The sequence below is a fragment of the Chiloscyllium plagiosum genome, chromosome 42 (genome assembly GCF_004010195.1).
Source record: "Chiloscyllium plagiosum isolate BGI_BamShark_2017 chromosome 42, ASM401019v2, whole genome shotgun sequence".
In the NCBI taxonomy this organism is placed as follows: domain Eukaryota; kingdom Metazoa; phylum Chordata; class Chondrichthyes; order Orectolobiformes; family Hemiscylliidae; genus Chiloscyllium; species Chiloscyllium plagiosum.
In genome coordinates this window covers 19,659,139-19,682,340 of record NC_057751.1, presented here as the reverse complement: position 1 = coordinate 19,682,340, position 23,202 = coordinate 19,659,139, and the positions used below count along the sequence as shown (strand labels likewise).

Here is a 23,202-nt window from a genome sequence, read left to right as displayed (position 1 = left end):
TCAGCCAAACAACAGCTGAGTTAAGCAGACACGGCGGTGACAGGTTAGGTTGAGCGGAGGAGGCCTTCCTGATCGTAGTTAAAGGAGCTGGTGAGTGAAAAGAATTGCTTTTTGTTATTTATTTTTGGACGAGGTTAAGATGCTTTGAAGATATAATTCCCTTTTTTTTAAAAAAAAGGCAGATAGGTTAAGTGTTAACAGGCCCTTTTTAACCGCCTTTACGTTTAAGGGGCGCTGTCTTCAGGACCTGGCTTCTCAGAAACCAGCCAATTCTATTATCGCTTTTTTCTAAGTATTTTGTTTAATTTTATTTATACAAAGACATAAAGCATTTTTTAAATACTTAGTCCTTGCTAGCCACCACTTTCAGCTTTGTAGGATTCTTTTTTTTCTGGCAGACGATGCACCTTGCCTGTTGTTAGTGGTTTTAAAGGGATTAATTAAACAAAATGTCAAACGTTTTATAAGCTGATGCAGAATAATTTGTTGTTACAATGTCAAACACAAGTCACACTATTGATACTTTTAACACAATTCAGCTTTTGGCTTGGTCAGTTCACCACCTGACTTCTCTCTACAAGGAACAAGTCCATAAAACTTGAATGAAGGTTGGAAAGAGTCATGAATATGGAATCCCAAATACATGTGGGTAAAGATCAAACAAATGAAATAAAAACACATGCTGTTAAGTCACAGTACTGCTGTTGTTGTTTAACTATAGATTCCCTTCCAGATTTAGCAGAATGAATTTCTCTGGGCTGACATTTGAGTCTTCAGTAGTGCGCTCAGTTATTATGGAGCTGGTTGGCTCAGGTATTAAGCATATGAATCTGACATGCTGGCCATTAATTTCATTGCTGATGAAATTATTTTGATCTTTATCACCCCAAGAGATCCACCTGTTGTTCCTTCAAGGAAGTTATAGTTTCAAAGAAATGAGAACTTGTTAGCCACTTTTTCACCTCTAAAAGAGTGATTGGTCTTTGATTGTGCAAACCACAGAGTCTAACTCTTATCACTGTGCAGCTGATTTTACTGCTTCTTCACATGAAGGTGGTCAAACACCTAAATTTCACCAACTAATTTCCAAAGTTAGCTAATTTAATGATATATCTACTGTTAGGTGTGTTTTCACAATTGGGCAGCATTTGCTGGACAGTTGAGAGTGCACTCCAAGCTACACAACCAGTTTAAGATAATCAGACTGGCTCATAATGTGGCTCATTTAGAATTGTTGAAAGCGACATACATTCATTGACAGCAACCTGTTCTTTGCAAACAAAAGTAATCTGTTCAAGCCTTGCACTTTTTTTGAATTATCCAGGAGCCTCAGGGAGCTTCGCGTTCCCTGTTGCTTTCTCCATGGCAAAGCCTCAGCCAGAGTATTTTGCCAACCTGGCAGCACTCATTGCTTCTGTAAATTTTGCAATTGTTTGGAATTTGTCCTAAATAAATGCAAGACAAAAAGTTTCAACAACACATCATTGAAATATTTTGAAAAGGGAAATATCACCTTGACCTCATTGTGGAGTCTATGAATTTGGTGGGTTGTCTGTTTATTTTAGACAACAACTTATTCTTATATAATGCCTTTAAGATGGTAAAATGCCCTGAGGTGTTTCATGGGCAATTATCAGAGAAAAATTTAAAATAAGAAGTAGGGCAGATGACAAGTAACTTGGTTAACCAGGTAGGCTGGAAGCGGTGACTTAAGTTGGAGCAAAGGTTTCAGGGAAGGAATTCCAGAACTTAGGACCAAGGCAAGTGGAGGGTGATGGGTGTCGGTCAGGATACAAGCAGCAGAGTTTTCAATGAGCTCAGATTTATAGAGTTAGAATTAAGTTTTATTGTCATGTTTACTCAAGTACAGGGATACAGGAGTACAGTGAAAAGTTTACAATGTCACAATTCACGGCGCCAACTTCGGTACAAGGTATCTAGGTACAAAATCTTAAGTAAAAAGTAGAAACGTTTAACATTACAGTTCTTGTCAGTATAAAGTAGTAAATAAGTAATAAAGTTAAAAGTTCCAATTACAGTCCTTCTTTAGCAATGGGCCTGTAGTTGCTCCACGCTGGGCTTTCCCCACAAGGGCTTGATGTCTCTCTCTCTTTCGCACTGGGTAGAAAGTTGGAAGCTAAGCACTTATGTAAGCTTTACATAAGGTTAATTGTGTGGGATCCATGCCTTTCACCTGCAGTTTTCCTGACAGCCTGTTGTTCCCTGTCCCCTCACGTTAGCCATCTTCTGCAGCACAGACCACAACAGGAAAATGTCCAGCTTCAAACTTTGTCGCCAATAGGATGTACACTGTCGCCTTGACAAAAAGTTGCACCAACTATTTTTTTGCTGTACCATGAGACATATTATGGCAGGATGTATAAGACCCATTTAAATGATGAGATGGTAGAAAACCTGGGAAGCCCTGCCAATAGCGCAAAATAGACCTGGCAAAATGCGCAAATAGCACAAGTGCACCAGCTGGGCAATTTCATCCTGAATCCTGAATTTCATCCAGTTTTGCATTGTCTGGAATGAGACTACCAAGTTCATGTTGCATTGGACGTAGATTTGAATCTTTTGGCATCTCCTCACCTCAGTGTGGTTGCAATCAGGGATCCACCACAAGGCCACGTTTGTGAAGCTCAAGTATCTCCAGAGCCTTGGTTTCTCCTCTCCTCACTGACCCATGATGTAGGAGTTGGGGGTATGGTGCAGGGAGAGGAGCATTGCACTGTCAGAGGTGCTGCCTTTCAGATGAAACATTAAACTGAGGTTCCTGTCCATCCTGTCAGGTGGCACAATTTTGAAGAAGAGCGGGGACAGTTCTCCCTTGTGTCCTGGAGCCATCATTTCTCCCTCAAAAAAACAACCCTCAACCTCACTGCTGTTAGTGGAATTTTGTGTGAGCAAATTGACAGGTTAGATCAGCAAAACATTCAACCTGCTGTTCAAGTATGTCAGTTTTGCACTAAAAATTGTAGAAGTTCTGGATATAATGCAGATACTGGCTTTGGATAGAATCTGACTGATAACATAATTCACCCATTGCGCAATAATTGAAAAAGCATGTTTGACTTTTACTGTTTCTGTTTTGGCATAAACTTTATCGGTTCGCTTTACCCGATTGTGCAGATAGATGCCAGCAGCTGAGTGGAGGACAGAGAATGAGGACCACTTTCCTTTTTTGAACTTTCCCCTTCTTTAAAGTAGGAGACAGGATGAATGTTGGTGTCGCTCACAGTGAGGTTAATCCAAACACCCGGATAATGAACAGCCGGGGAATCTGGCTGGCCTACCTCATTTTAGTCGGAATTCTCCACGTCGTCCTGCTGAGCATTCCATTCTTCAGCATTCCTGTGGTGTGGACCCTCACTCATGTCATCCATAACTCGGTGAGTCACAGCGAATGGGTGGGGGCAAAACTTCACGCGGGTACTTTTAAAGGGATGTCAATATCCTGTGCTACTGCGGTTGTGGCGTAAAAATTGAACCTTAGCACTTCTGAGTTACAGATGAGTGGCAAGTGGCTAGGGCTCCACCTGATCACTGTCCAGTGATCCCTGGTGGAACATACAAGTTTGTGTTGTTCTGATCCCAGCTGATAGTAATCCTGGAGAATTCAAATCCTAGAGTGAAACCTGGTTTTATAGGTTATAAGTTTGATTTTGCAGTTGGTTACCATGGTGGTTAGTCACTGAATAACTACTGTGAATGCTCTTTTAAAAATACCATAAGTTTATTACACAAAAGAAAACAAAACAATCCAGGACAACAATTTAGAATGATCTTAATTTTGTTTTGTTGAATATGTTTCAATCATTTTCCCAAGCAATATCCTTTACAGGTACTCAATCCCACTGAAGTATCACTCTTATCTTAACTTTTTAATTTCTTACTTAATTGACTCTTTCCAGTTTTGATGATGACCTGGATTTCTTTTCAGTTCTGATGGCATGGAATCTCTTCTCTAGTATTGACAGCTTGAAAACTTTGACATAGACTCTCTCAGCTCAGAATCTTCACAAAATTAAATCCTTCTACTCGGGCTCTATTATACTGAAAACCCGATTCTTCTGAAATGAAACTTGATTCTGAACTGAACTCAGTAATAGTCTACACATCAATGGGGTACCATGCTGGAAATCGAACCGTGTTAAAAAGTTAATCAGAGCATACAAAGTCCTCAATTTGCGTGTCAGATAGACCAAGGCTGACAGAAAAATTGGACCAGGTTTATGTACTGAACAAGAACTACTATTTATTACAAATAAATAGATTCTAACATCGGGTAAACAACTATGAACAACTTGTCTGTTGCTCTACTGGTTAATTCTCCAACTCATTTCTAGAACATCGTATGCATACACAGACAGACAAAAATGATGGTGTTATGGTGGAGAAAAAGAAACCAGGGAAGCATTTCAGTGGCCCCAGTCCACAGGGTTCATTGTGATAGTTTTTGAGAAATTTATTGCTATTGCCAGAAATTTCACTAGCTGAAAATTCTTAATGTAATTAAGCAGATCCTTCTTGTTCAAGAATCTCTTTTCACAGTATCGTTTTTATTTTCAAAGTAAATTCTCCTTCTTTGGACTTGCATTTACTATTTGAAAATTTCATTCATGGGATATGAGCATCGCTGACAAAGACAAATATATATTTCTTCTCCCTAGTTGCCCTGGTAACACTGATCCGCATTCTTGAACTACTGTGGTGCACATAGAACTACCCTGCTCCCTGAAGTCTTGTTATTGCATCTGAAAGGGGCAACTACCTTCTTTTAATGTTCTCTTTATTCTCCCCACTCTGCCCAAGCCAGGAGACAATGCAAATGACACTGAAGTGTTCCTCTATTCAGTGCAGCTCAGATTGCAAATAACACAGATAATATGTATCTTTCTGCCACGGGTTGATGCAACAGCAGTGATCATCATGGCACTGATGATTTTAAGAAGCTTGCTTTTATTTTGGTAAGGAGGAAGTATTTTAGACATTGCCAACTCAAACTTCACAGACCAAGTTCATGTTGAACTGATCTGGACTGCACACTCATGACTAGTCATTTGAACCTGAGCACAGGTTGACAAGTTTATGTGCCTTTGATTGTTACTCATTCATTCCTGAGGTCAATTGTAAGGATTAATATATTCTCAGTAGTTAACATTTAGTAAAAACTAAAATTCTAGAGATTCTTATTCAGTTAGTGAACTAATGCAATGTGTGTTTATGATTTTGTACTCGGCTGTTAATTTTAACCAGTTTGAAACAGTTTTCATTGCAATTAGCTTAGGACTGTTAGTCCTTGGTCCAGGACTTTCCCACCTTAAGCCCATGTTTTTAAACTACGAGATCTTCATATAAAAGGTATTTATATAAATAATTTGGATGAGAATATAGAAAGCATGGTTAGTAAGTAAGTTTGCAGATGACACCAAAATTGGTGCTATAGTAGATAGCGAAGAAGGTTATGTAGGATTATAAAGGGATCTTGATCAATTAGGCCAATGGGCCCAGGAATGGTAGATGGAATTTAATTTAAATAAAATGCGAGGTGTTGTATTTTGGTAAGAAGCCTAGGGGTTTAGAAACAAAAAATAGAAATTGTTGGAAAAGCTCAGCAGGTCTGGTGGCATCTGTGTAGAGAAATCATGGTTCCTTGAAAGTTACATCACAGGTTGACATGGTGGTAAAGAAGACGTTTGGCACACTTGCCTTCATTGCTCAGACTTTTGAGTATAGGAGTTGGGATGTCATGTTTCGGTTGTACAGGATGTTGGTGAGGCCATTTTTGGTGTACTGTGTACAGTTCTGGCGGACCTTCTATAGAAACAATATTATTAAATTGGAGACAGTGCAGAAAAGATTTACAAGGATGTTACTAGAACTGAAGGGTTTGAGTTACAGGGAGAGGCTGGGACTTCTTTCAGTGGAGCGTAGCAGGTTTAGGGGTGACCTTTATAGAGGCTTATAAAATCATGAGGGGCATAGATAAGGTGAATAGCAAAGGTCTTTTCCCTAGGATAGGGAGTTCAAAACTGGAGGGCAGAGATGTGAGAGGAGAAAGATTTAAAAGCGACCTGAGGGGCAACTTTTTCACACAGGGTGGTTCGTATGGTAAGTGAACTGCCAAAGGAAGTGGTAGATACAGGTACGGTTACAGCATTTAAAAGACGTTTAGATAGGTACATGAAAAGGAAAGGGTTAGAGGGGTATGGCCCAAGCGTGTTTTGAGAAGATTTGTAGCTCAGGTTGAGGTTCTGGATGTAGGTTTGCTCGCTGAGCTTGAAGGTTCATTTTCAGACGTTTCAGGTGGATATGGCCCAAATTCAGGCAAATGGGACTAGTTTAGTTTTAGAAACTTGGTTGGCATGAACCAGTTGGACCGAAGGGTATGTTTCCTTGCTCTATGACTCTGTTGCATGTGGATCTTTAATTTCTTTAACAACAGAAACATGAAAAAGGTGGTGACAGATGTGCAGACTCCAGCTGTGCTGTGTAATCACTAGGTTGTTCTGAGGTATTTTCATAGTTGCTGACAGCCTCTTCTCAGAACACACAGATGGCAAATCGCAAAGGTCTTTGTCAGCACCCAGTGATATACCAAGTCTCTGTTTGTAGGCAATGTATTGGTTTCTGCACACGGTTAAAGGAACACCATTTGAAACTCCAGACCAGGGAAAGGCACGATTACTTACACACTGGGAGCAAATGGATTATGGGATTCAGTTTACGTCTTCACGCAAGTTTCTCACCATCACTCCAATAATTCTGTAAGTCCTTGTTCTGTTTCCTGCTTTAATTGTTATAACAAATACACAATTTGGACCTTTATTGTGGCAGGAGAGGGAGAAAAAAAAACTGTTGTGCTCCAAGGTATTAATAGGGTGTCAGCCATGGCTCATGGGATTGCAGTCTTGCTTCTGAGTCATAATGTTGTTGGTTTAAGCTCCACTTGACAGACATTAGCACAAGAATCAAGTCTGCCACTTCCACTGTAGTGCTGCTGGAATGCTGTGTTATATTGGAGACTTGATCCTGAGGAACGCTGCATTGTTGGAAGTAGTGCCACATTGTCAGAGGGGCACTATCATGGGAGTGCTGCACTGTCAGAAGGGCAGTGCTGAACTAGTATTGCATTGTCATGGAAAAGAGGACTCCGAGGTGAGTGGTTTAAAAAAAACCAAAGAGGGAGATGAGGAGATTACTTTTTTAAATGCAGTGAGCTATCTGGAACATGCTGCCTGAAAGGGCACAGAAAGTAGCTTCAATAGGAACGTTTGAAAGGGATTTGGATATATACTGGAAAGGGAAAAAAATATAGTGCTTTGTTACGCTGCCCCTCTGTCAGTACTGTACTCAGAATATAGCAGAGAGAAAATAGGACAAGCAAAAAAGCTGGCACAGGCATAACAGGACAAATGTCCTCCTCCTGTGCTGTGTAACTCTACCAATGAGCATTTATAAGTGATAAACAAATGTTAAAGCTCTGTTTTCCTTCCAGGTATATGCTAGCAAGTTTCTACACTAAATATAATGTTGTTCATTTCCTGGTGAACACCACATCTTTGCTCACCGCACTCATTCCCAAACTCCCACAGCTGCACGGTGTCCGAATCTTTGGCATCAACAAGTATTGAGTGGGTGCATGACCTCTGGGTGAATGCTGAAAGGTGATGCTGCCAGTAGCTCCAAACAACCTAAGAAAGGGAGCAGCATGAGCAATGGGCATAATGTACTGAGACAATGACTGATGAAGGAACTGCTGGCACTACCTCTTGAAACACCAACTGTTTTCTTACCTGCACAAGTGAAAGATTTTGTATGTGTGAGTTTACTCCTGTGTATAAGCTGCTCATGTATAATTTTGTACTTTTTTTCTCCTTCTTTGCATTATATGTGTACAATTAAAAGAGGTTTACGTCAATAAGGGTGTGGAGGAGTGTTTGTGCAATTAAGGTAAAAGATTTAGAAAAGATTCACAAAACGTCAACTCTGCTGCCACCTATAGTGCCTTGCAAATTCCAACCAACTGATTTCTTCCTCACTCCCATCGTGGCACATACCTTACTATCTGTAACTATGGCAAAGCTGCTGTTTGATCTTACTTGACCTCTCCTTGCAATCTTCTCTGAAACTTTCACTGAATTGGGAGTCCTATTCTTTTATCTTGCACTTTAGAAAGTCATTCTGGCATTGCAGTAGCATAGCTTTGAGATAGTGTATAAAAGGGTTGCATATAGTGATATGACAGTGAGGGGTCCTTGATCTTGGTAATGCTTTAAATCATAGCCCTTGTCATTGTGTTTGACTTTTAACATTACTGTACGCACAAGTAGTATTCAAATTTCAACATCTCAACTACCACCACCCAATGTACATAACTTGATTATTCACATTCCAAAGGTGAAAAGGTCCAGTGCTAAGCCTATTGTCCACCTATGACTATATGGCACCTTAGAAACTATTGATCCAAGGATTAATCAAATTCTTGTTGAGAGTTGTTTGAAAGGAGTTAATGCTAATACAATCTTGACTGGATTCTTAATCTCTGAGTCCACAACATCGGGTCTCAAGAATGGAAAAGTTTCAGTACTTCCAAAATGAAATTGTTAGGTGCACTTTTTCCTTAATACTGGAATTGCAACCAGAAACTGAACTAATGCTAGTCCCAGTGCATTGACAAATGTCTGGAAGCACAAAGCAATGCAAAAGTGAACTGGAATTGTTCAATTACTCTGTCTTGAAGCACTGAACTACAGGTTTGTAACTTTTATTACTTGTAATCTTATCTACTTAACAAAAGTGAACTGTTCATTCAGTTTAACCATTACCTGTAGTTATCAGTTAACCAAGCTGTCAGCTGTGGTTTGGTGGAGATCATGCTTTTCTGGAAGTTAAAAAGGTCAATCCTATTCCAGAAACTAGAACACAAATATTTAGACTTACATTCCAATGCTCAAAGTTCCACACTTCTCCTGATGTCATCTTTCAGATAAAAGAATAAACCAAGTTCCAATTTGACTGCCAAGGTGCATGAAGATCCCGCAGCACTACTTCAATTAAAAAGAAACAAAGAAGTTCGATCCCTGACTCTGGGCAACACTTATCCCTTGGTCAGTATCAGTAAAACTGATTACATTGCCATTGTCACATTGCTGTTGGATCTAGCTGTGCAGTTACACTGACAAATTTCAAAAGCACTTAATTGGTTGTAAAGCACTTCAGGATATCGGAGGTCATGAAGTTTGGTCTATAAATACACTTTTACGAAATAAAGAGCTCAAATTGGCCTTCTGTGTTTGAAGATCCCACGTTAAAGACCCACTCCAGGCTTTAAACGCATGGTCACAGTTCAGTCACTCTATTCATTCATGAGGGAGTGTTGCATTGGTGGTTGTCCAGTACAAATGAGATATTGAATTATAGCCTCTTCTGACGAATATCATCTCAGATCACTACGAATGAGAACTAGGGAGTTCTTCTGGTCATCATTCCTTGCTCAGTCAACATCAGACGGATTAACTATATGCTGTTAACTGTGGAATCTTGCTGTGCAAATATTGGAAATTAGAATAATAAAACAAATGCGCTGAGGGACTAAAGGTAGTGTTAGAACACTGTCCTTACATTTCCAGGCTTTGGGCCAAAAATCTATTCTGCACAGATGACGTGGATGTTTTAAATGAAATACACACACACATTCCTGATTAAGGGCTCTGGCCTGAAATATCGATTCTCCTGCTCATTGGATGCTGCCTGACCTGCTTACTTTTCCAGCAACACACTCTCAACCAACATGCACACATTCACAGTGCAAAAATTTGGCAAAATCTGAAATTTTACTCAGCAAAAACACAAAAATAATTTGAGGCAAATCTATTTTGAAAATAAAATGCAAAGTGCTGCAAATATTTTACGAGTTCAAAAGCAACCGAAAGTGCATTTCAGCTAAATACTGTGAATGCAGAAAGTGTTGGAGAAACTCAGCAGATCTGGCAGCATCCGTGGAGAGAGAGACAGAGTTAACATTTCGACTCCAATATGATTCAACTTTGGAACGAAAGGCACATTTCAGCTGGGATTTTAACTCCTATTACATTTAGGATTATTAAACAGAGATGGGTACAAACCTTGAAAAATGGATTTCATTTTGGCATGACTTCTCAAGCCCACCACCTTTATTGCATGTAACTGGAATGAAATACTGACAGACTAACCATCTGCATGGTTAGGGTGTCCAGTAGGAAATTATATATGACCGTAGAAGGCATGTATCTTTAACAACTTTTTGTGTCTCTTCTGTATTAATCAAATAACTGATGACCTAGTTGTTGGTTTGCCAGATTAAACCAAAGCCCATATATCCTCCCAGATGGCTATAATAGTGCCATGAGATATTTTTTGAAGAGCGTAGGTTCCTCCTGGCAAACAATTAATATCTATATAACTGCTGTTTGTGGGAGCTTACTATGTGTAAATTGGCTGCTGTTTTTCCTAAATTACACCAGTTGCTACACTTTAAAGTATTTAATAGCTGTAAAGTCCTTTGGAACAGCCTGTGATCATAAAAGGTGGTACATAAATGAGAGTTCTTTACTGTAAAAGAATGGAAGGTAAGGTATAGTTGAGATATAAAGATACAAAATTCTTAATACCATTTTTAAAAGTACACTCCTTTACAAAAATAAACTACACTTTGGTAATGCAATCTGCATTTTATTTTCACTCCTGAAAAGGTTCTGGCCAACAAAAGATTTGTGTTGGGATCTACAGCCTTTTCAAATCAAATGAACAAAGGTCCAATCTGTGAACCCACCAAATTACACAACTTTAAATTTGTCGATTGTCACCTTAAAATTAGCTCTAACTTCAACAATACTCACAGGTAATGGTCAGCAGAACCTTGTGAATAACTGCTTACAAACTTCTACATCAAACAATCTTCATAAAAGTCAACAATTTTAAATTACCTGTTCAACCTTAAATATCTTAGTTCATCTAAAAGGGGCAACCTATGTCAAAATTTTCAGGGTCAGAAACAAAATGAGTGATTTAAGACTTCATAAGATGAAATAAAAACAGAAATGCTGAAGGAAAACAGTGTGTCAGACAGCACTTATGGAGAGGATGAGAGTTGATGCTTTAGGTTGTCGACCTAGCACATGTTTATAAAATTACTCCCAATATAATTCTTTCATTAAATTCTTTGCCACAACTGACAACACCACAGTGAAATGTGCCTTTGGCAATATACAGACCATTTTATTCTTGGAATGCCACAGATTTGTACATGCACCATTAAGGTGCTTGAGAAATGTTGGGGGTGGGGGAAGCGAGTTGTTATCAGGAAACACTTTTAAGATTGCTTTGCGCTTTTTAGGTTATGTGATTTCAAGCTGCTGACGTTCAACATACCTGTGTAACCTGTTTACAGCCAAAAGAATGTTGTCCCCACCTCCAAAATAGATTGTAGAAAGGAAGAAGTGAAAGAGAAAAATAGAGTAAAAGATTTTCAGTGTAAAACATTAAAGTTGTTAATTTTACTTTTCAAACCTAAGTGTATAGTAAAAGTTTTGTTTATTTTTAGCTAAAGCATTTAATATTGTGTTAACATCAATTAAGTCTATTCCTAATGTTTGAATAGATTTTATTGTACTAGCATTTGTTTCATTTAATTTAAAATTATAGCAGTGTGCAAGAACTATCTGATTAATAATTAGGTTTGAATTATTTTGTTTCAATGCACTTGTTCAAGTGCATTTCCCAAATTCCAAAGACTGTCCCCTCCCTGATCTCCACCATACCAAATTACCACCTGTTTTTTTAAGAATCCCCCACCCAAACTCATCTGGACTACAAAGTATACTATTCTGCTTTCTTAAGCCTTTCTTCATCCCAGCTCTACATTAACCATCCTTCTCTTTACCTCCATGTTTACGAGTACCTCTCCCATTCAACAAAAGCCCATGTCCTTCAATGCTATTAAATTTCCCTAAACCCCTCCAATTAGCACCTTCTCTCAAATCATTCCTCTTCAAAGATTCTCACAATGCTGTCCCATAGCTCCACTCCCACCAACGTATTCTACTTCTTCCACCATGGATTCTGCTTTGCCCACGGCACTGAAACTGCACCTATCAAAGATTCTAAATAATGTGTGACTATAACCATGACGATACTAAAGCACATGCCTCCTACAAGTACAACTCTCCAAGTTTAACTTTATGTTAAATGGGGTTTCTGTAATTTGAATGGAGTGTTTGAGATACTGACTGAGACCACCTTTTGAAACTCAGGATGTTCAGATATACAATCAACTGGCTCCAATGCAGAGATCCTCGTTCACCAGATTGGTCAATGATCACAAGGTGGTAATTTAGCATCACAGGCATACTGTACAGATAAAACTTGAAAATTCACAACACAGATCGAATATGTAGAAAGCAGGACTGTAGCTCACTCTATGGAACATACACCTGCTCTCGTAGGCTACCTGTATTCTCTTGTTCAATCTCAGTCTTGTCCCTAGTCTGTGCAGTGCCAGAAAGGTAAACAGTAAGCATTTGTTTAAATCAAATGTTCTACTGACTGGGAACTGATAGGAAATCTTATACGTGGTATATAGATTTTGATGGCTAAACAAAAATCATTTTCTAGGTGGGCATTTTTATAACATATAACAAACTTTGAACTCCATTACTATTAATTGGAGAATTTTTGGCTTGATTCCCAGAAAAAGCTGGTTAAATTTTCAAGTACTGATAAAGGTTTACAGTGCTGATTACTCAAATGTCCTCTTGTCAGTCCCAGCCATGGAGCTGTGAACACAGATGATGCTACGGTTACTTTGTATTAGTGGGTTGAATTAAAGCTTGTGTTGCAAAGCATTTCATACTCATGGTGTTCCAGTCATATTAAGATTTCTGCACACATCCATAAAATATATTACTCTTGTTACTGATCGGTATGTGTTTCATTACTGTGTAAGACATTATCATCATTGTAGAAGATTGAGGTACACAGAAAGAACGGGAGTGAGAGAAGAGAATGAAATGCAAGACATTAAAGGACTAAAAAGGAGCACAAGTCAATCTTACTTTTTATGGTAGTTATTAACCAAAGGTTCTTATTTTCTGTTTAGAAGATTGTGTATGATTTCCAGTAAATTTTAATTTTTTAAAGTTACAAAAGAAATTGTATCTGATCTCCCAAACCACAATAAATGTGCTCAATTTTACACTTAAATTATTTTCTGGTTTCTTCCTTTGTTTGTAAATGTGCTCTGTCTTCTGGTGGAAATTAGGCCATCAGACAAACATACCGTTTTACTCTATTTTTTCTGCAATACAGAGTTTTCCCCATTAAAAATGATTAGGAGAACTTATGAACTCAGGAGGTAAGACCACCAGAACCACTGCTGCCCCCCCCCCCCACCCCCAAAGAAAAAAATCATAACATTGGAGTGAATAAAGCATTTTAAAAAGTCACCTATTGGGTTATATTCATTTTGTTGAAACCAGAAATTAATTCTTTACTATTTAATTCAAGTTAAAAAGTAAAGTTCTCAAGATCACCTTAGTTGCTATTGTACATTCAAATTAAAATGTTAAAAAGGTACAGTCCAAATGTATTCATACAATTCAATAAAAGAGGACTTTTATTTGTCTTTGCTCTACTCTAGAATCATGGTTGTCCTCAGTCAGGTTGCCATCAAGCTGACCGAGGTAATCGCTGAGGTTTGTTTTTGCACTTTAAGGCTCAGCGTGGGAATGTTCGTCGCACCTTCTTCCTCCGCTTTTGCTTTGTTTCGGTTCTTTGTGCAGCCTCTGCTTTGGGCTGACTATTGGACCTTGGCTGCGGAGGGCCAAAGAAGCTCCCATTCGCTGTTTGAGGTCCAGCACCCTGGAAAATCTTGCTGAAGAAGTCTTGGAGGTCAGTGGGAGGACTTGGGCCATTCTCAGAACTAGCTCTAAACAAGAGGGAGACAGAGGTATTACAATCCATGTTTTTCCACCCCTTTCCAAATGGCAGCAACCATCCTGACTTCAAAATATGTCTGTAAATAATTTTAACTCGCAGTCTGCTAGATTCACTTCAAGAAATTCTCATGTGGAGGGCAGTTGTATCACACATCATTCCTTGGTGTGGACAAACAAACAACTTCTGTCAATGCTATTGTTGAGCTGACTGTTATAAAGGTAGAATGAGAAGAGTTTGAGCTTAATTTTTTTCAAATGTCTTCCTTATAGGGAGCATTTTACCATTCACAAACCTCTACAAGAGCATAGCTAAAGACAGGCAGTGCCCATTCCCTCCACTTGTGTTTAGTGAAAAAGTCTATGTGGCTTTTTAACTAATAAAGAGAACTATAGTCCATTATTATTAATCAGAGAGTTTGGAACACAACCTGTCCAGACTGCTATCCGAACAGTATGATTCTTACAGACCGCAGAAATTGGCACAAGGAAAGGTTTTTTCCTCCAGTATTATTAGAATAAACTCTACACAACTTGCACCTCCAGTAAGGTACAATTATTTAAAAAAAATTCAACTCATAGGTGTGCTGTGCTATACAATTACATTTGTATTACCCAATGTGTCAAGCCCCACTGAACCATGACTATTGCACGTAGACATGATGCTAGCACCTTTAACTTGACATCAGGACTTCGCTAGATGATTCTGGAAGTAATTGTACATCAGTAGGTTCCAGTTTTGATCCTTAGTATGTGCCATGTTAGCAGATCTCAGTAATATAGGTAATATAGCTTCAGGCCAAGACAAAACACTTAAAAAAAAACATGTTCTCACTTCTGATCAGATTTGAATGAAGCCTGCTAGCAAATGTCCATGTGATCTGTCCTTGCAGTCTGATAGTTGAGCAATACAAAGGGGCAGGGTAATGAAGAACACACATGGAACTACACCTAAGCAACTGGGTGTTTTCAACAGTGGAGAGAAAATGAAATAAGATGGTGGGGTGAGGAGTGGTTATTTACATATTGAAAACATTAAATGGTATGAAAATATTGATTTTAATGAGGGATAGATCAAGCAAGGTAACACGCTGCTGCTTTGTTGCTACATGACCTAATTCCATGTTGTGAAATTATCAGGTCCCTTTATACGCTAGGATAATGTCAATAGCAAATGTATTGAGTCTCTCAGGTAATTCAGGGAGGAAAGTTTCTTTTTTTAATTATTCATGAGACCTGGGCTTCACTGGGTTGGCCAGTACTTAGTGGCCATCTCTAGTTGTCTTTGGGAAGACAGTGGTGAGCTGCCTTCTTGAACTGCTGCAGTCTATTTAGTGTAGGGCCACCCACAATATAGTTAGGGAAGCTGAACCAGGCTTCTGATCCAGTGACACTGATGAAGCAGTGATATTTCCAAGTCAGTGATATTTCCAAGTTCTCCTCTAGCCAAGTCGCCAGAGGAGAACATTTAGGTGATTGTGTTCCCATGCATCTACTGCACGAGTCCTTCTGGATAGAAGTGGTCATGCATTTGCAAGGTGCTCTCTAGAGAACCTTAGTGAATTTCTTCATGAATAAACTAACAAAATTCTCATAACTAAAAGGAAAAGAAAATCAGTCGCTAGGGAAGAGTAATTTGCTTTAAGCTGTTTTGAGAATACCTGAACTGAAAAATTAGTGGTTTCCTGAAGCTGTTCTTTGCTCTTTTTGCAGAGTGTTGCAAAGTGTTTATGTGCATTTTCTCGCCCACAATATTGTCCATCCAGTGAGATTTTTAAAAAAGTATCCATTTGCAAGATGTGGGCACTGGCAGAAGGTTCATCTCAGGTGCTCAGAAATATGGTAGCTTTTGAAATGATGCAAATATACAGGCTGCTTGGCCACTGCAGCAGACAGATAAGAGTTAACCATGTTGGCCTTGGGTAAAGTTGCAGATTTCCTTTACTAAAATAAAAACAATAATGAGGCCAGTTGGATATTAAAGACAATTGGAGAGCAATTGCAGAGTTTCAAGACAGCAGCAAGCAGCAACAGAGAACAGGTGGAGGCGCAGGTTCTGGGACCCAGCCCTTTAGCTTCAAGACAGCAGAGAGATGAGACAGCAGAAGATAAAAGGAGGCCTCGGCCTGGAGCTTCTCCTTCTGGAGAACATCTGATTGGGGGAAAAAAAAAATTAAGCCACAACAGAGAGATAATGCGTCTATGAGTAACTGCTGTTTGGGACTGTATATATGATTACCAACCTACAACCAGCATAACTATTAGTAATTGTAAGATCTTTATCTGCACTGGTGAAATTTACAATTCCCAGCCATTTAATTAATGTTTATTAATTAACACAATAAAGCTAGCAGTGCAGGTGATGTGCTGTGACTACAAGATGCTTGAACTTCTGGATGCCAGCATGATTAAGGATAAATCCATCTGCAGTTTCAGGAACGTCAGTCAGTGGGTTGAATTCAGAGCTGCAGACACTGTACATCAGGGAGGGGAAGTCACCTGAATACTTTATTCCAGGAGGCAACCACACCCCTTAGGATGGGATCATCGGATTTGGCCAGTGGTCAGGGACAGGAGGGTGTGACTGCGCGTGATGCAGGCAAGGGTACCCAGCAGACAGGAACGCAGGAGCCTCTGGTTTTGTAACTGTCCAAAAAGTTTTAGGTCATCTATTGTGAAACCTACACTTCCATCCAACCAAGCTGAAAAGACCTAACTGACAAAGGTACCATGGACAAAGAAAGCCATTCAAGTAGGAGGAGCAAAAAGGAACATAGCCTTAGTCAGGTTCAGCATAAGGAGGGTGTTTGACATTTTTCTTTCATCTCACTCATGAGACATGGGCATCCACTGGCCAGGCTAGCATTTATTGCCCATCCCTAGTTGCTCTTGAGGTGATGATGATGATGGTCAGCTGCCTTCTTGAACCTTTGCAGTCTGTATACCCAGAAGTAGACTCACAAAGTTATTCAAGAGTTCCAGGATTTTGACCCAGCAACACTGAAGGAATGGCACTGTTTGAAACTTGGAGGTGGTAGGGTTCCCATGTATCTGCTGCCCATGGCCTTCTAGATGATCAACAGTACCATCCAAACCTACAATTGCCAAGGATGTTTGGTGAATTTCTGTAGTAGATCTTGTAGATGGTACACAATGCTGCTGCTATTGAATGTTGGTGTTGGAGGGAGCGTATGTTTGTGGATGTGGTGCTTTGTCTTGGATGTTGATGAAGCTGTACCCATCTAGGCAAGTGGGGAGCATTCCATCACACTCCTGACTTATTTCTTGTAGATGGTAGATAGGCTTCGTAGAATCAGGAGGTGGCTTATACATTGCAGTATTCCTAGCCTCTGATTTTCTATTGAGGCCACTATTTATATGGTTAGTCCAGTTGAGTTTCTGGTCAATGGTAATCCCAAGATGTTGATAACAGGGGATTCACTGATGGTAATGCCACTGAATGTCAAAGGGTAATTGTTAAATTCCCTCTTGTTGGAGATGGTCATTCCTTGACGTGTGCATGGCATGAATATTACTTTCTCCTTGTCGGCCCAAGCCTACATATTGTCCAGGTCTTGACGCATTTGGAAATGGACTGCCTCAGTATCTGAGGAGTCACGAATGGTGCTGAACATTGTGCAATTATCAGCGAACATTCCCACTTCTGACTTTATCAGAAAGGGAATATCACTAAATAATGCTAATGAGGTTGACCTAGGACATGACTGAGAAACTCCTGCAGAGATGCCCTAGAGTGGAGATGACTGATCTCTAAAAATCACAGCCACTTTCCCTTGTGCCAGATATGATTCCAAACAATGCAGAGTTTTCCCTGATTCCCAGTGAATTCAAGTTTTGCTTGGCTCCTTGATGCCACACACAGTCAAATGCAGCCTTGCTGTCACTTTCACTTTCCCTCTGGAATTCAGCTCTTTTGTCCCTATTTGAACAAAGGCTGCAAATAAAGTCAGGAGCTGAGTGGCCCTGATGGAACCTAAACCTGGCATCAGTGAGCAGATTATTGCTGAACAGGTGCTGCTTGATGGCCCAGTTGTTCACTGCAACAAAGAGGGCAAGTCCAGACAGCTGTGCTGTGTCCAGTAGCCAGGTTCAGGATATCTGCTCTGGGTTGGAAAAGAACTTGCAGTGAGAGGGGAAGGATCCAGTTGTCCAGGCTCATGTTGATACCAGTAAGCAGAGGTAGACCTAGGAAAGAGGTTCTGCTGAGGAAGTATGAAAAGATGGGCACTAAAATACAAAACACAACCTCAAACAGGAAATAATCTTTAGATTATGGAGCCATGTTCAAATTCATATCAGGCAAATAAGAGAGTAATGAATGCTTAGCTCAAAGATATATGTGCGAGAAGTGGTTTCCAGTGGGACACTGGCACCTGGCCTGTTGGCACTGATGTACACATAATGAAGGAAGCAGAGGAGGTTTTAAACTTGGATAGTTATAGTTAAAAGGTAGAGTTGAAGCAAGACAGCAACATAGTAATACAAGAAATGAAAATCAGAGAATAACCAGAGAGGTTAGAGAGACTAACAGATGTTACAAAGATAACAAAAGACAAAACTAAACACTCCGAATCTGACTGCACGTAGCACACATTGGAATAGATAAATATGATAGCCATTACAGAGATGCAGCTGCAGAATGACAAGGAGTGGACCTGAATATTAAGGGATATAAGACATTCAAAGCTGGTAAAAAGGGAGAGGTAGCACTGTTAATCAGTGCAGTAGTTAGAGGTGACCTTGATTCAGGAAATCAGGATGTAAAACTGATTTGGGTGGAGATGAGGAATAATAGGTCACTAGGGGAAGTGGTCTACAGACTCTCTTATAGTAACCACAATGTATACTGGGTGCTTGTGATAAAGGGACAGCAATAATCATGGGTGACTTTAATCTGCATATAACTAGAATATTAGATTAGCAATGGTAGCCTGGATGAGGAGGAGTTCATTGAATGATTCTGAGGTAGCTTCTTAGAACTACATATCTGGAACCAACCAGAGAGCAGGTTATATTGGACTCTGTATTGTATAATGACCTCAGAGTTAAGGAGCCTCTCAACAGTTGCAACCAACATAGGATTGCATTTTACATCCTGTTTGAAAGGGAGAAGAGTGGATCTAAGATTAGTATTTCAAATTTAAATAAAAGCCACTATATAGGCTTGAGAGCTGAGCTACCAAAGTGAAATGCAATAATAGGCTAGGAGATAGATCAATAGAGAAGCTGTAGCAGATAATTAAAGCAATATTTCAGAATAAGCAAAAACTTAAGAAAAAAACATAACTGTGCAAAAGATGAGTAGCAAGTTGGATGATTGGCCAGAATAGAAAGAATGGCAGAGAATGACTTTAATTTCTTCTTTCTGATCAACCTCTGAGTATGACAGGGCGCTGGCTAGAAGTGTAAACAATAGATAGTAAATACATGTAGAAATTCTTACTAAAGAAAAAGTGTAAATAAAGCGAGTTAGTCCTTTAGTGAGTGAGAATGGAGAGTTAATAATAGATTAGAAGGCAATAGTGAATGAAATGAACAAATATTTTGCTTCTGTTTTTACTATAGAGGATACAAAATTCATCCCAGTAATAGCTGTAAATCAAGAGGTAGAAAGAAAAGAGGAACTTGTTGAAATTACAATCACCAAGGAAGCATTACTGAGCTGCAAGCTGACAAGTTCCCCAGGTCCTGATGGACTTCATCCTTGGCTCAATGCAGTAAATGCATTGATGCTAATTTTCCAAAATTAGAGATAGTCTGGGAAGGTTCCATCAGACTGAAAAGTAGCATAAATATGTCCCCTCCATTTAAAAGGAGGGAAGCAGAAAACCAGTAACTACAGACCAGTTAGCTTGATGACTATTGTGAGAAAGGTGTCAGAACTGCTCGTTAAGGAGATCATAGTGGACACTCAGAAGAACAAGGTTATTGGGATTTGGAAATGCTGGTGTTGGACTGGGGTGTATAAAATTAAAAATCACAACACCAGGTTATAGTCCAACAGATTTATTTGGAAGCACTAGCTTTCGGAGCACTGCTCCTTCATCAGGTGGTTGTGGAGTATAAGGTTATTGGGAAGAGTCAGCATGATTTTGTTAAAAGGGAAGTAACGTTTAATCAATTTATTGGAGTTCTCTAGATAATGGGGCAGTGTGTTGACATACTGTACTTTGATTTCTAGAAGTCATTCAACAAAGTACATTGAAGGGTCTGACAACATGGATGTGGGCGGCACGGTGGCTAGCACTGTTGCCTCACAGCGCCAGAGACCCGGGTTCAATTCCCACCTCGGGCAACTGTCTGTGTGGAGTTTGCACAGTCTCCGCGTGTTTGTGTGGGTTTCCTCCAGGTGCTCCGGTTTCCTCCCACAGTCCAAAAATGTGCAGGTTAGGTGAATTGGTCATGCTAAATTACCCATAGTGTTAGGTGAAGGGTAAATGTAGGGGAATGGGTCTGGGTGGGTTGCTCTTCGGAGGGTCGGTGTGGACTTGTTGGGCCAAAGGGCCTGTTTCCACACTAAGTAATCTAATCTAAAAAAAAGTGCCACACAAAGTTATTGCACAAAGTAAAAGGGATAACGTATTAAGGATAGAAGATTGACGTCCTGCAGAGATTTGTGCTGGGGCCTCATGTTTTACAATATATACAGGACATTGGTGAGACCACATCTTGAATACAGTGTACAGTTTTGGTCTCCTTAAGGAATCATGTAAATGTGTTGGAGATGATTCAGAGAAGGTTCACTAGATCAATACCTGGAATAAGTAGGTTGGCTAATGAGGAAAGACTGGACTGGTTTTCATTGGAGTTTAGAAGTGTGAGGGTGACTTGATTGAAATACACAGTATATTGAAGGGTCTGACAACATGGATGTAGAAATTATATTTCCTCTTATGGCTAAGGCCAGAACTAGGGGCATTCCTTCAAAATTAGAGGTCACCCTTTTAGGACCAAAATGTGGAAAAATTACTTATCTCAGGGTTGTACAATTCTGGAACTCATTACCAAAGAAGATGGGATCATTGAATTTTTAAGGTGGAGGTAGATCGATTTTAATACAGTGGCATAGGTTTTGGGAGGAGATGGGAATACAACAGAGAAGCCATGATCTTATTGAATAGTGGAGTATACTCAAAGAGCCAATTGGCCTATTCCCACTCCTCATTCTTATGTTTCAGTTTTACTAATCCTAGTTTTTGTTTTTAGATTTTAAAACTTAACTCAGATTCCCAGACTGTTAAAATGGGATTTGAACTCAATTACTAGTTCAATAACTCAAACCACTGCACCACTAAAGTTACACGTGTCCTGCAACCACTACCTTTCACCTAGCAAGAATGATTCCAGAGATGAGGAACTTCAGTTATGTAGATGGAATAGAGAAGCTGGGGTTTACAGAAAGATAGTTAAGGGAAGATTTGATAGGGGTATTCAAAATCATGAGAGGTCAGTACAGAGTAAATAAAGGAGAGATTTCCTATTGGTGGAAAGATCATGAACCAGAAAACACCAAATTTAAGGGTGATTGACAAAAGAACCAAATGCAATATAAGGAAAAATTTTTTTTACAGTGAGTGGTTTGGATCTGGAATTCACTGCCTGAGTGTGGTAGATTCAGATTTAATTATATAGTTATCAAAATGAAAGTGATAATTGTGAAAAGAAGAAAAGCAAATCCACAGGGAAAATGACATGGGAGGTGACCATGTGAATTACTCCTGCAGAGAGCTAGCAAACACAACAGGCCATATAGACTTCTTTTGCCCCGTAACCATTCTCCAATTCTTATTTTATAATAACCTGAACACAGCACTGATGTGCAAGCTGTGCTGCTAGCCTTGTAAAGTCATTGAAAATCTGCACAAGACTGAGTATTCAGCTAGGTTTTACTGTACTGACCTCATTTAATTGTTACAACTGAGACATTGACATGCCTGCTAAAAAAGGTACCAAGGTAATAATTTTGTCTAGACACACTTACCTCCTGTGCATAGCTTGCCTGTGAACCTGTGCTTTGATTACTGCGCTACAAAATTCACATTATAGGGCCAAAGACATTATAGGGAGGAGAAAACAACTGGAAGATTAATAGTGAACATCTCTACATTTACTTACCTATGTCTACCACTGTTTCCAGAAGTTCGTGTAGCAAAGGATATATGGTAAGGAACATTATGTATATCAGGAGATATTCCAACCCTCTGACACCCAGCCCACTCTGAAGAGAGAAGGGATAAACAAAACAAACAGCGAGTTACTTAACTTCTATATGAATTATTAATCTCTCATAATTTTTCTAACGCAACAGAGACATGTCTGTGGAATTTCTCTCAGGCTAGAATAAACAATGCAGAGAAATCCAGATGCTTTCTATGTTTGCTCTTGGGTCCTATTCAGTACTGCGCAGTCGGAGTACGAATTCGACAATGACCCCACTCCCTAGTTTTTAACCAATTGACTCCCAATAATCCACTGGAAAGGGCACGAGTGAATTTCAAACTGATATTTGTTTTGGAGGAGGGTATTAAGAGTCATAGAGCTGAACAGGTAATTGGACTTGAGGTATAGGTCTGTCATGATCAGATTGAAAGACAGAACAGATCTGAGGGGCTGAATGGCCTTCTCCTACTCCTGTATAACAGCCTCAAGTTATGCGAATGATCTCCTCCTATTCCTCCCTCCATATTGAAAAACACCAAGTTACCATTTTACATCAGAACCAACCAAGAAATCAACATGTGCCAAACACAGGCGTCATCTCCCAATTCTCTCAAAAACCAAAAAGGTGATTTCAAAGGCTTTTCAACCTTAGGATTTGAAAATCATAGTTGACTTCTCGTATTTTTCTTTTAGTACAGTGTTCATTGCTGAAGACAGGCTTTTAAAGTATTTCTGGAATAAGATTTTAATTGGATATTCCAGAATGATGCTCTAGGAGATTGTAGAAGAATTCCAAAAGGTCAGTAATGGCTTACAAGGGATAACAACTTTGAAAAAAATGTTCATGCTAGTTAAATATTAGGTCCATGTGAAATGAACCTGAATCAAGAGATACTGTAAGGCACATGGAAAATAATTGCAGTTGCATTATTTTTAATTCATTCAGAGGGCAGTTGTGGAGTTAACCACATTGCTGTGGTGAGTGTCACATGTAGGCTAGACCAGGTAAGGATGGCAGTTTCTTCCCCTGAAGAACATTAGT

At 39.5% G+C, this 23,202-nt stretch overlaps 2 protein-coding genes across 5 annotated transcripts in view; one reads left to right on the top strand and one right to left on the bottom strand.

The window, feature by feature from the left end:
* The first annotated feature begins 3 nt into the window (after nucleotides 1-3).
* Nucleotides 4-9,297, top strand: LOC122543215 (ORM1-like protein 2). Of its 2 annotated transcripts, none has more exons than XM_043681691.1 (4): nucleotides 4-90; nucleotides 3,211-3,395; nucleotides 6,622-6,773; nucleotides 7,505-9,297. In XM_043681691.1, the coding sequence occupies exons 2-4, from the start codon at nucleotides 3,222-3,224 to the stop codon at nucleotides 7,638-7,640; spliced, it is 462 nt and encodes a 153-aa protein (XP_043537626.1). In that variant the 5' UTR covers nucleotides 4-90; nucleotides 3,211-3,221; the 3' UTR covers nucleotides 7,641-9,297. The 2 variants fall into 2 exon arrangements, with proteins under 2 accessions (XP_043537626.1, XP_043537625.1); XM_043681690.1 differs by having other exon boundaries at nucleotides 7-90; nucleotides 3,214-3,395.
* Nucleotides 9,298-13,526: 4,229 nt separating this feature from the next.
* The window catches only part of dnajc14 (DnaJ (Hsp40) homolog, subfamily C, member 14), a 39,596-nt gene continuing 29,920 nt past the window's right edge, over nucleotides 13,527-23,202 (bottom strand). For all 3 annotated transcript variants that reach the window (XM_043681671.1, XM_043681672.1, XM_043681673.1), the window contains exons 6-7: nucleotides 22,116-22,218; nucleotides 13,527-13,972 (exon numbers count right to left, since the gene is read on the bottom strand). In XM_043681671.1, the coding sequence (XP_043537606.1) occupies nucleotides 13,762-13,972; nucleotides 22,116-22,218 (314 nt within the window). In that variant the 3' untranslated portion in view covers nucleotides 13,527-13,761. The remainder of the gene's footprint in view (nucleotides 13,973-22,115; nucleotides 22,219-23,202) is intronic.

Bases quoted from the DNA above. Each gene is read 5' to 3' on its own strand.
- LOC122543215 (XM_043681691.1), top strand. From the start codon at position 3,222: ATGAATGTTGGTGTCGCTCACAGTGAGGTTAATCCAAACACCCGGATA. The intron at 3,396-6,621 runs GTGAGTCACAGC...CTCTGTTTGTAG, and splicing joins CTCATGTCATCCATAACTCG to GCAATGTATTGGTTTCTGCA. The intron at 6,774-7,504 runs GTAAGTCCTTGT...TTTTCCTTCCAG, and splicing joins ACCATCACTCCAATAATTCT to GTATATGCTAGCAAGTTTCT.